General features: G+C 38.6%; 1 protein-coding gene and 1 pseudogene across 2 annotated transcripts in view; one reads left to right on the forward strand and one right to left on the reverse strand.

Annotated features, from left to right (window-relative positions):
• Positions 1-2,094: 2,094 nt before the first annotated feature.
• The window catches only part of ZYG11B (zyg-11 family member B, cell cycle regulator), a 71,610-nt gene continuing 61,308 nt past the window's right edge, over positions 2,095-12,396 (forward strand). For both annotated transcript variants that reach the window (XM_069477946.1, XM_069477947.1), the window contains exon 1: positions 2,095-2,265. In XM_069477946.1, the coding sequence (XP_069334047.1) occupies positions 2,236-2,265 (30 nt within the window). In that variant the 5' untranslated portion in view covers positions 2,095-2,235. The remainder of the gene's footprint in view (positions 2,266-12,396) is intronic.
• Positions 9,276-9,373, reverse strand: LOC138391108 (U6 spliceosomal RNA; annotated as a pseudogene).

Here is a 12,396-nt window from a genome sequence, read left to right on the forward strand (position 1 = left end):
TCAAGTAACATGGGCACTGAGAATTCACTGGTGTTAGCAAATGGACATCACTGGTGACCTTGACAAGAGCATTTCAGTGGTGTGGAGGAGGTAAAAGTTTAATTGGAGAGCGTCCCACAGAAAATGGCAAAAAGGAAGTCAAGACATTGAGTACAGTACAGGTCACCTTTGTGAGGCATTTTGCTGTAAAGGAAAACAGAGAAACAAGGCAGTAGCTGGAGGGTCAAGCTGAGTGGAGAGAGGATTTTTTGTTTGTTTGTTTTAAGATGGAAAAAATAAATTCATGTTTGTATAACCATGAGAAAGAAAAACAAAAAATGGTGATGTAGGAGAGAAGGAGAATTGCTGGATAGATTCTCTGAGAAACTAAAATGGTATGACCATACTTGTGCTCCTCAAAGTGTGATCTGTGGACTAGTGATGTTCTACAAATGGTTTGTCACCAGTTTGTCACAGCAGTTGAGAGTAAATATTTTGAAACTTTTATAAAAATATGACAGAAAAAATTTATGTCTATTGGATTTAATAATAAAAAGTCTGATCTAGAATAGTCTTACAGGAACAGAAAGTAGAACAGTGGTTGCCAGGAGTTGGGGAGAAGAGGGATGGGAAGTTATTGTTGAATGGATACAGAGTTTCAGTTTTGCAAGATGAAAAGAGTTCTGGAGCTTCGCAGTGGGGATGGTTGCACAACAAAGTGAATGTACTTAATAACACTAAATTGTATACTTGAAAATAGTTCAGAAGGTAAAAAAAAAATCTGGGCTTGCCTTTTGTATGTCTGTTTTTTAAATTTCATTTTTTCTAGTAATTAATTTTTATTTTATTTTACAAAAATTTAGGTCTGTGACTGGGGGAAAACCCCCTAGATCTTTTAGCACAGATTCTTGAGAAGAACTGAGGAGGGTTTGATATTAAATAAAACAAAAATAATTCACTTGTAGTAAAGAAAGGAAGGCAGAGTATAGAAGCAGGGTTACAGGTAGGTTGGAAGTCGGGGGGGGGCGGTTGGTGGAACTCATAGATGTTCTGTTTCATTTTCTCACTGAATTGGAAGCAAGTTATCAGTTAAATGAGGATGAGGGAGGAAATGTTGGAGGTTTGAAGAGAAGGAAGATGTGAAATAGTTATATAGGAGGGTGGGAAAATGCATGGAACTGGAGAAATGTAGTAGTACAGCTGAGCATTATGGGTCCCTTTGAGAATAATGATATCAAATTTAGGGAGAGTCAGTCAACAAGACAGTATGGTTTGGGATTCTTCTCTACCTTCCCCCATTTTGCTTCAGGTTCAGGATTGGAGTTTCCTCAGAAGGACTGGAGAAATGAAGGTGAATACTGAGAATGATTTTCATCATGGACAATAGAATCTAAGCTGTTTAAGGAAGAAAGTGAGGACACGAGGGCAGTGTGAGGAGGAATAGCAAAAACGTAGTAGGATCAATGGATTTGAGTAGGATCAATAAATTTGGGTCTTAGCGGAGTTGAACAGTTTTTTTGGAGTTGGAGTATTATCAGAGGGAGTGGGCTAGACAAGAAGGAGGCTGTGGTGGGAGGGTTAGATGAATAAAAATCGAGATTACAGAGGGGTTACAAATAGTGCTAATGAAAAGATCTAAGACATGAGGATGGGAGTGACAAGCTGAGGCAAGAATGATCCCCAGAGAGGAATCTCCGAGGCCGGAGGATTGGAAGAATCATCTAAGAGAATGTTGAAATCACCAAGAATTATGACAATAGTAGTAATGAATGACAGTGAACCAGAAACTAAAATTTTAAAGAATGATGGTAAGTGACAGAGGGGTTTATAGGTGACTGAAACGGGCGGGTGCGCTAGTCTTTGGTCATGACGTAATGCTTAAAGCTCCCCTCATTTTTAAAGGGAGCTTAGGAGGATTTGAAGCGTATGGCTCCCTTAAAGGCCTGGGAAAGGGGAGACGCCAGAGGTCGGGTTTGGAGCCGGGAATCCTCAGTGGAGTCTGCGCATTGCGAGAGGAGGCGGGGCCAAGCTCGGCTCTCGAGCCAGGGCGGGGCCTTACGGGGGCGGAGTTTGCGCTCCAGTACGGGCTGCGGCTGCGGCTGCGGCTGCTGCACTTCTAGCTTCTGAGGGAGAGAGGCCGAGGCCTGGGTCGATCCCGGAGCCGCCGCTCGCCGGAGCCTCCTGGAGCCCCAGCGCCGCCTCAGCCTGGGGGCGGGCTCCGGTCCGGCCCGCCGCCGCACCCAGGACAGAGGCTGCATGCCCGAGGACCAGGCCGGCTCAGCCATGGTGAGGGAGCGAGGCCTGCCCAAGCCGCAGCCGCCCGCCACCCTAGCCCCCTCCCGCCACCCGAGTCCCCTCGGGCCTGCCCCTCCCTAGCTCTGATGTCCCCCTCAGGCTCCTTGCCTTCACCCTCAGCCCCTTGTTACCGCCTGCTCGGTTTCCAGCTCCTCCTTCCCCGCGTATCCCATTCACCTGCTGGGATGAAGCCCTTTAGGTAACACCCCTTAATCTCCCTTCTTCCCAGTGACATCCTTTTTTATCACCCCCAGTGACAGACAGCCTTTTTCGCGTTCACTTTGCCACCCTCTCCGCGTACTTTAACCCTAACCCTTCCTTCTTTTTCTCTACCATTTTATCTTTTTCTCTGTTCTGTGATCTTTACTCCTTTCTCCGTTTTCCTCCCTGTTTTTTTGCTCTTTCTTCTCACCCCCTCTTCACCATTTTATCTCCGCTGACCCCTCCTCTCCATATCCCTTCTCCCGTTGGTCCGCTCATCCACATTTCCTCTCCCCTTATCGGATGTCCTTCCTCGCCCGCTCTCACAGCTGTCCCCATTTCCTTCTACAGGCTTCAGGGGTCTAAGCAGGAACAATTGGAGGACTATTGCTTCCCAGGAACTGTAGGGCGGGCAGATGGGGATTTGTAGTTTTCTTCTTCCTTTTGTTTTTGGAGAAAGGGGAGATTGGAGGTGTTGAAGAGAGCCTGGAAGCCTTAGTACCTACTGTCATTGCAAAACCTGAGAGATGGTGTGTTATAGAGTGATAAAGTGAGGGCCAACATGCATATTGTGACCTTATGAGATATTTAGCCTTTTGACAAAAGTAGCTAAAAAATACTTTGATTTTTTTTTTTTTTAATTTTGAGCATTTTTTTAGTGGAGAGGTACAGCTTGGGAAATTTAAAAATATTTATTTACAGGCTTGACTATTATAACTTAGAACAAATGATTTGTTTTTATTGGAGGCAGAGACCAAGGGCATTTGAGGACTGACAATCAGCTTGCTTGGCAGTCAGATTGTGACAGCCTCTTTAATACCTTCTAAAGGGTTCATTTGTTTTGCCCTCTCTGCTTTAGTTGGGAGAACCTTATATTTGCAAATTTTCTCCTTCCTGTTTCAAAATAGCTTGAGATTTCAGTTGGTTTTTTTCATTGAGTTGGATTACACATGGTTTGCAGTACATTTATTGAAAACATTGCTCCATCATATGCAACAAGCTAAATTTTGGTCTCTGAGAGGAATAGACATTCTAGTCAAAACTAAATCCTAGCTGGGCGCAGTGGCTCTTGCCTGTAATCCTAGCACTCTGGGAGGCTGAGGCGGGTCGATTTGAGCTCAGGAGTTTGAGACCAACCTGAGCAACAGCGAGACCCTGTCCCTACTAAAAATAGGAAGAAATTAGCTGGATGACTAAAATATATACAAAAAATTAGCCGGGCATGGTGGCGCATGCCTGTAGTCCCAGCTACTCGGGAGGCTGAGGCAGAAGGATCACTTGAGCCCAGGAGTTTGAGGTTGCTGTGAGCTAGGCTGACATCACGGCACTCTAGCCCGGGCAACACAGTGAGACTCTGTCTCAAAACAAAACAAACAAACAAAAAACCCCTAAATCCTAATAATCATATTCTCCTATGATGTCAGTCAGTTTCTATTTTCCCTCCATCTGTTCTTTAGGAAAGTGTATTACTATAAAATCGTTTAATCTATGAACTTTCCCTAACTCATTGGATCCTGCATTTTTAAGTTGTCATTTTCCTGTGTCTGTCTCCTTCACTTTCACAACCCATCACCCTGTTATTGTGTGCTAACCTCTTTCTCTTTGTGGAATATAAGTTCCTATAGGCAGCACCTGTGCCTTATTTATTCCTGTTATTCCTAGTGCTCAGGACAACTAGGTGCTTGAATGATTTACTTTATGGTCTCATTTTCCCAGCTGACAAGTATAATCTTAAACTGAAATTTGAGGCAACTGGACTACTCAGAGTGAGTTTGAGAATCTTATTTTTGGTGCAAAAAGAAAACTTAGTGAGATATGGTGATATTTTCTTCAGAATAACAAGCCATCCTCCCTAAGACATCAAATTGCTAGATTTTTGGAAGTGTGAGCCATCCCGCTGATAATAAATGTATAAGTTATGAGGGAGGAGTTATGTACTCCTATTTGGGTATTTAGGATCCCAAAGTATCATTTGGGCTGGGCCTGAAAGATGAATAGGATTTATGTAGATCATTTTGGGAAGAGAAAGAATGCTTCATTGTGAATGTGAGTAGAAAGTGAAAAGGGATCAGGATGCATTGTAGGAAGCAGGATTACCTTTATATAGCATGGAAGGATGCAAGAATGAAGATATATAGCAGGAAATGAAGCTAGAAAGATGCTGTCTTAGTCCATTTAGTCTGCTGTAGCAAATGCCATAAACCGCTTATAAACAACAGAAATTTATTTCTCAGAGTTCTGAAAGCTGAGAAGTCCAAGATCAAGGCCCCAACAGATTCAGTGTCTGGTGAGGGTTCTTTTCCTGACTCGCAGATGGCATCTTTTTTATAGTCCCCACACATGGTGGAAGGGGAAAGACAGCTCTCTGGGGCCTCTTTTATAAGGGTGCTAATCCCATTCATGAGGGTTCTGCTCTGGTGTTCTAATCGCTTTCCAAAGGCTCCACCTCCTAATACCATCACTTTGGGGGTTAAGATTTCAACATAAGAATTTTTAGGGGGCACAGACATTAGACCATAGCAATTATATTAGGCATGATTATGTTTCAGACTTTGTCTCTAACTAACTTGATTTTTCCTTACCATTGACACACAGAGTAAGAGTACATGTATAGGAGAGGTGAAAATAGGCAAAATATTAGCTTATAATGAGTTAGGAATTGTCTGTAGAGGCTACTTTTTTTGTTTTCCTTGTGCAATATGTTTAGCAGGCACTTAATAAATAGAGTTGAATGATTATTATAAAGCTTTATATTTTATATTTGTCATATGTTTGTTATGTTGTGTTTAAATAGTTGAGATGTTTAAGATGAGTTCTCAGACTTCAAAATGAGAATCTCCTGAAGGGCTTGCTCCCCCCCAACCCCCCAGTTTGATTCATTAGGTTTGGGGTAGGGCCTGAGAGTTTGCATTTCTGACAAGAACCCATGTAATTCTGATGCTGCTGGTTTGTGAACCACAATTTGAGAACCACTGGTCTAAGATAATAGTCCTTACTTTTCATTCTGACAGTGTTTTTGGAGTGCCATTGACTGTTGGCATTGGGGATATCACAAGTAGTAAAACAGATGTGGTCCTTGCTTTTTGTATCTTATGTATGTAATTTTGAATGTGAAGAGTTTTATACATTCTCAATGTACTAACAAAGGAGAAGTTGTGGCATAATGGAATGGGATACTCAGGGATGACTTTGCAGAGGATCTTACTTTCAAGTAGAGAACTGAGGGATCAAATTATAGGAGTTATGTTATAAAAAGAGTAGTCCAGATAGAAGGAACAGCATGTGCAAATGACCTGTGATGGTACTCTCTCTTGCTCGCTAAATTCTGACCTATCCCGGAGTTCTCAATTCAAGGAACTCAAAAGAATCCTATCTGTTCTACCTGCCTTAAAAAAACATAGCTCATACCCTTGTTTGTTATGTAGCTCTTTCTCATAGCATACATATTAATTGTACTTTTTAATATCTTAAAGTTATTTGATTAGAGTCTGTCTCTACCTCCAGAATGTAAAAATCATTAGTATAGAGATTATTTTTGACTAGCTGCTAAGGGCCAGGTTGTAGGCACTGTTGTTACAGTGGTTAAAAAAAAAATGGGAGAAAGGATAGATAATAAACAGATCTATAAATATATAATGAGAGGTAGTTGCAAACGCTAAGAAAAAATAAACCAGGGTAAGATATAAAGTGATGTGTGTGTATGGGGAGGCAATTATTTTAGATGGGATGGTTAAGCAGCAATACTAATAGCTAATATTTATTGAACATGGTTGTACTACATACTATTTTAAGTGCTTTATATATTTCATTTTGTCCTCATAGCAATCCACTGAGATACGTACTAGCTCTATGAAGGTAAAGACCATGCTTATTTGGCCTGTCATTACATCTTTAATACTTATGTAGTGCCTGGTGCATAATAAGTACTCAATAAATATCTGTTGAATGAATGAAGGACTTTACGGATGACCAGATATTCAGGGAGGCTTTGCTGAGAAGGGCACATTTCAACTGTGGGTTTTAATAAGTGAAGTTTTATTGGGTAAGAATTTGTGAAGGGAAGCCATTCCTGGTAAAGGGACCAGCTTAAGCATAGAAGCTGAGACAGAAGCAGGTGTGATATGTTTTGGGAAATGTGTGAAGCTAGCATTGAGGGTGCAGCAGGAGATGAGATGAGCCTAGGGTCACATCACGGGGGACCTTGAATTATAGGCTAAGGAGTTTGGGCCTCATCGTAGAGACCGTGAGTACCTTGAAAGATTTTTTTTGTGTGAAGGATCATAATCAAGAGAAGATTTTGAAGATGATCATTCTGAATGCATTATGAAACATGGTTTGGAATGAGGAATTCTGCACTAGTCTAGGTGAAAAGTAAGTGTGTGAACATTCACTCTCACCTTGTTATGGTGGTAGGAAAGAGAGTACAGGGAAATAAATATGAAGATCTGACACACTACTTTTTGGCTAAGTGAATTTTCCGTAGAGGCGTCACTGTGGAGTTATGTGTAATCACTAACAACATTGCAGTTTTGCTCACTGGTCCTCAGTTTTCATATATGCTGCCTTTATAGATTTATGAGAATATTAAAATAAACTTACCCTACCAAAGTCCTTTATTTATAAACAGTAGGTCTCCCAAAGGGCATGTATTAGGGAATCAGCACTTCCCAACCTTATTTATTATTATCATTACTAATTCTTTTTGTTGCTGATATCATCTTTATTGTCCTGTAATGGCTGAGTGAAGATTATATTAATTGTTAGTCACAGGTGAAAAATACACTGACACACACACACACATCCATCCACACATACATCTTTTTACATCTATTCATATAGAAAGCTGGAGGTCAAGCAAGGAGCAGTGGCCTGTTTTAACAATGCTCTCTTGAAAGGATTCAGTTCCCAGAGCACATCTTTGACACCTTGTGTGTACATGGTATTCGACTAGGGCTTCAGAGTATGAAGTGTATTTAGAAGACGGGACTTTGTCCTTGAAGAGTGTATATTCCTAGTTACAGGACAAGGCATACACAGGTATAGCAATAGGACAATAATTCCCAGGCAACAATGACCCCTCCCATCCCCAGGGTTTTTGTATCAGAGCTATCAATTATTTTTTTTTATGATAGTGACATTTTGAACTAAAAAGGTGGAGGTTAGTATTAATATCAGTAAATGTGTTCTTGAAACTGACAAGAGCATATGTGTGGGGAAAATCAATAAATAAATCAAAATCCCTGCCAAGTTTATACTTTTGAACCATAAGTCTGAGAGATCCTGTTCCAGTGTGAATCACAGAGAGTCATTCAGAAGCACAGGTGGAGAAATGTTCTACAATAGGAAGGAAATCTTACTAAATTTCCTTCTTGCTTAAAAGAAAAATTATGTATTGTATACACACAGAGATTAAATGTTAACACTGGTGGCATTCTGTATCTCCTTGTACCCAACTTTCAGACATACAATTTAATTTATTAGCTGACTAAAATGATTTCTAAATTAAATAATTACTCTATATAGGTATTTTCTATAGATGGTAAATCTTGCCTGTGGACTTAATCATATATGAGGACAGAATCACTTCCTATTTCACTAAAATTTACAAATAAGACTCAACTAATTCTGTTTAGGATAGTCATTCTAATCATTTTCAGAGTATCTTGCGGTGAATTTCTCTAAGTACAATTATCTTAAGTCACTGAGATAGTTTTTATCAAATTTTGCTTTGTGGGACTTTATATCTAATCTTTATGGGTTCCTGATTTCAAAGTAATGGTGGTATCTCTTAAGTACTAATAATAGAATGCTGTTATTTTTTATTCCTTTTTATTTTATTAAATTGTTTATTCTAGAGGTCATGTTTAATCATTTCCGAGAACATATTTTTTGTATAGTTTTTTTGGGTATGAGAAAGGAGTAATTTTAAGTAGAATATATTTTATTTTTACATTATACATGTAATTCATTTAATAATACATTAAACAAAATACATTTAAACAAATTTCACCCTTTTCCTGTTTAACAAATGACACATTAACATAAGATAAAGCATTATTGGTCACATTTTTAAATGGATACATATTAAAATGTAGATTGAAACTATGTTTATGGTATCAAAATAGCCAAGGACTGACTTTTCTAAAACTTAAATTTGTAACTCTTGCATTTTTTTACTTACAAAAATCAACAAGTTTTTTGTTTGTTTATTTTTTATTTTATTTTATTTTTTTGAGACAGGGTCTCTCTCTTTTGCCTGGGCTAGAGTGCAGTGGTATGATCATAGCTCAGTGCAACCTCCAACTTCTGTGCTTATGCAACCTCGTGTCTCAGCTATTGGTGTAGCTGGGACTACAGGTGTGTCTGGCTAAGAAAATCAACAAGTTTTTATGATTGTTCTGCTTTGTTTCTAAATGACAAAAGGAAGAGTTCCAGGCTGCTACTTGCAAGCCTGTCTCCCCAATTAAAACCTTGGAAGTGTGTATAGTTTATTTCTAATAAATGAAAATCCAAATTTGATATAACTATCACCATATTTCTTATTTTTAACACTTAAAAAATACTGAGATATCTTGATGTATCTTTAAGAATCCTGATGAGATAAATGTACTTATTTACTCTTATTTTATCATCAGCATAACTTATGTTTCCTATCTTTAACAGTTTGTATTAGAATAAAAATACTTTGAAACTACTGTGATATTCAATGTTCAGATGAAGTTGTAACAATTGAATGACTATATCATGAGCCAGTCTCCTAATTTCCACATGTTCAGTAGATTGAATTCTTATATACTCTCAAACTATTCTATTTTTTTTCTTTTTTTAAGATTTTTTGGCCATGCTAATCTTCTCAGTATTGTTCTAATTTTAGTATATGTGCTGCCGAAGCAAGCACAAACTATTCTGTTTTTAAAGGAGAAAATTTTAGGTAATTATTTTATTAAATGTTCAAAAATACAGAAATTGAAATAGACATCAATATTGAATTTAATGATGTGAGCCCATGCAATATCCATGAATTGGAAATGCTGGCTAAAACACTGCTTTTTTTGTAGGTTCTAAAGCTAGCTCTTAAAGCATAGTTTAACTAATAAGTGGCAAAAGTAGTCATTATTTGCAATGGAATAAAAGGCATTTTTAATGCTAGTAATTAAAAAAATAGAAAAACAATGTTAAGGCAAAAGTTCTTGAATGCTGAGACGTTTATTTAGAGGAGCATGATCTCATACATTAGATTTCATTTAGTGAGCACACAATGTATCAGGTGATGTGCTAATTAATCTTCACAGTTTCATGAGATTGATGTTTTCTCATTACACAGATAAAAAACTGTGGCTTTGAAAAATCAGGTAACTTTCCTATGATCATTATATAGCTCGTGTCAGAGCTGAATTCAAACACAAGTTTGTCCGGCCTTTAAACCTGTGCTGTTTCAATACTTTCCTTAGACTCCATGAGGTTGTAGGAGGTTAAACTGAATTCAAGCATTCAAAATATTTGCACCATTTTTTCCATTATAAAGGTTATTTATATTTATTGAAAAAAAATTGGTCAAAGGGTGTGTACAATTTGATGGTTCTTGATCCATACTGCCAAATCATTTTTATAAAGCACTTTCAAGGAGAATATCTATGTCTTCATCATTTAAGTATTTCTTTGACAAACTGTATGCTACATGTACTGTTCTCACACTTAATAATCGTGATTAAGACTATACAGGCTCATAACGGAAACAAAAAGAAATTCTCATATAGTAACTAGGCAAGGGCAGAAAGAGGAAAAGAAGAATGGAGTTGTGTCACTTTTCCTATTCAGAAATTTTTAGTTTTCTCTATTTTGTGAGGCAGTGGACTCCATGAAGATACCTTTATTTTTCTTTTGAGACAGAGTCTCACTCTCTTGCCTGGGTTAGAGTACATGGGGTCATCATAGCTCACTGCAACCTCTAACTCCTGGGCTCAAGCGATCCTCCTGTTTCAACCTCTTGAGTGGCTGGGACTACAGGTATGCGCCACCATGCCTGGCTAATTTTTTAAACTTTTTGTAGAGACAGGGTCTCACTGTTGCCCAGGCTGGTCTCAAACTCTTGGCCTCAAGTAATCCTCCCACCTCAACATCCCAAAATGGTAGGATTAGAGGGGTAAGCCACCATGCCTGACCTACCTTTTTAACACTGAAAACCTTGTGAGATATGAAAAGAATGTACTTTCAGAATACATTAATTGTGGGGGATAAAGCAAAAAGCTTTTAGGAATTCAGTAATATTTTAAAATGATACTGTACTCTGTTAATCCTAACAACATCTATTATGCATTGAAAATATCAAGATATTAGTTTACAGTGGCCTTATAGGGCGGCTGCAACCACAGATCATACTGCACAACTCTGGCAGCAACTGTACATACGGACAGCAATGGATCTACAGAGATCTGTATCCTGTGTACCTGGTGATGTCTAGCACATAGTAGGGGCTCAGCAAATAGTTGTTGAATGAAAGTGTTTTGCATAGTGTATTAGGACCCTTCTGATCTTTTCTATTGCTTCAGCCTCATTTCTCATTTTATGAGAGTCTGCATTTTATGCTCAGTAATACTAAGCATATATTATGCTGTTTTTTTTGTGCCTCCAAGTTTTTTTTTTTTTTTTTTTTTTTTTTTTTTTTTTTTTGTTGAGACAGAGTCTCACTTTGTTGCCCAGGCTAGAGTGAGTGCCGTGGCGTCAGCTTAGCTCACAGCAACCTCAGACTCCTCGGCTCAAGCGATCCTACTGCCTCAGCCTCCCGAGTAGCTGGGACTACAGGCATGCGCCACCATGCCCGGCTAATTTTTTCTATATAGATTTTTAGTTGTCCATATAATGTCTTTCTATTTTTAGTAGAGACGGGGTCTCACTCAGGCTGGTCTCGAACTCCTGACCTTGAGCGATCCACCCGCCTCGGCCTCCCAGAGTGCTAGGATTACAGGCGTGAGCCACCGCGCCCGGCCTGTGCCTCCAAGTTTTGCATACACTGTGCCTTTTGCCTAGAATGTTGTCCTACTCTTCTTGACTGTTAAACCTTCAAGTGTCCTCTTATACCCTACTTCTTTTGTGAAGCCTTCAGTCACCTCCAGGCAGCCTTGGGTTATTCCTTTCCGTGTGCCTCTCCTGTACATTGTATGTGCCGTGGCTACTGCAGTTATTTTGTGGTGGTATTATTGTTTTTTTAACAAAGCTGGCTGTCTCTCCATATTTTGGGCTCTTTGAGGGCAGTACTGTGTTTTTTCAACATCATGTCATTAGTGCTTGACCTCGTAATAAGTATGTAAATACTTTTTCAATGAATGTATATATCTTATAGAATTGTATAACATGATGTTAAGTGAGACGTGAGTTGTGATAGAGGAAAAAAAGTTGAACACTTTGTACAGGTCCTCTGAGGGAAAAGAGGTTTGATGAGTATATATTAGATAGTTTCTCTTACTAGCTTTTGTGGTACTTTTGACCTAGGATAAGTGTTATGTCCAGAAGGATTTATCAGGAAGAGTTGGGAAGAAAGCCACGTAATTTGGAGATTAATTGCAAAGCAATATCCCTTTGTATAAACACTTGCAAGTTGCTTGTCTATAATTTGTGGAGATATCCTTCCAGAAAGTAGAGTATTTAAACTCAAATAGCAAAGAATCAGTTACTGGTAAGTCTAGAGGGGTGGTTAATAATTTTTAAAATTTTTATTACCTTTATAGAATGATCTTTTTTGGTGTTTGTTTTTTCCTGTTTCCAGTTCTCCTCTGTATAAATATTTTTCTTAGCTCTCCAGTGTCTTGATCCCTGTTCAATATCATATTCTCCTTTTCTAAAAGCATTTTTAAAAAGTTTGAGTTTTCTTGGTTATGTAATACCAATAATTTTATTTTTATAAGCTGTGTAACCTTTGGTAAA

This window comes from Eulemur rufifrons, chromosome 8 (genome assembly GCF_041146395.1).
Source record: "Eulemur rufifrons isolate Redbay chromosome 8, OSU_ERuf_1, whole genome shotgun sequence".
NCBI classification, from domain to species: domain Eukaryota; kingdom Metazoa; phylum Chordata; class Mammalia; order Primates; family Lemuridae; genus Eulemur; species Eulemur rufifrons.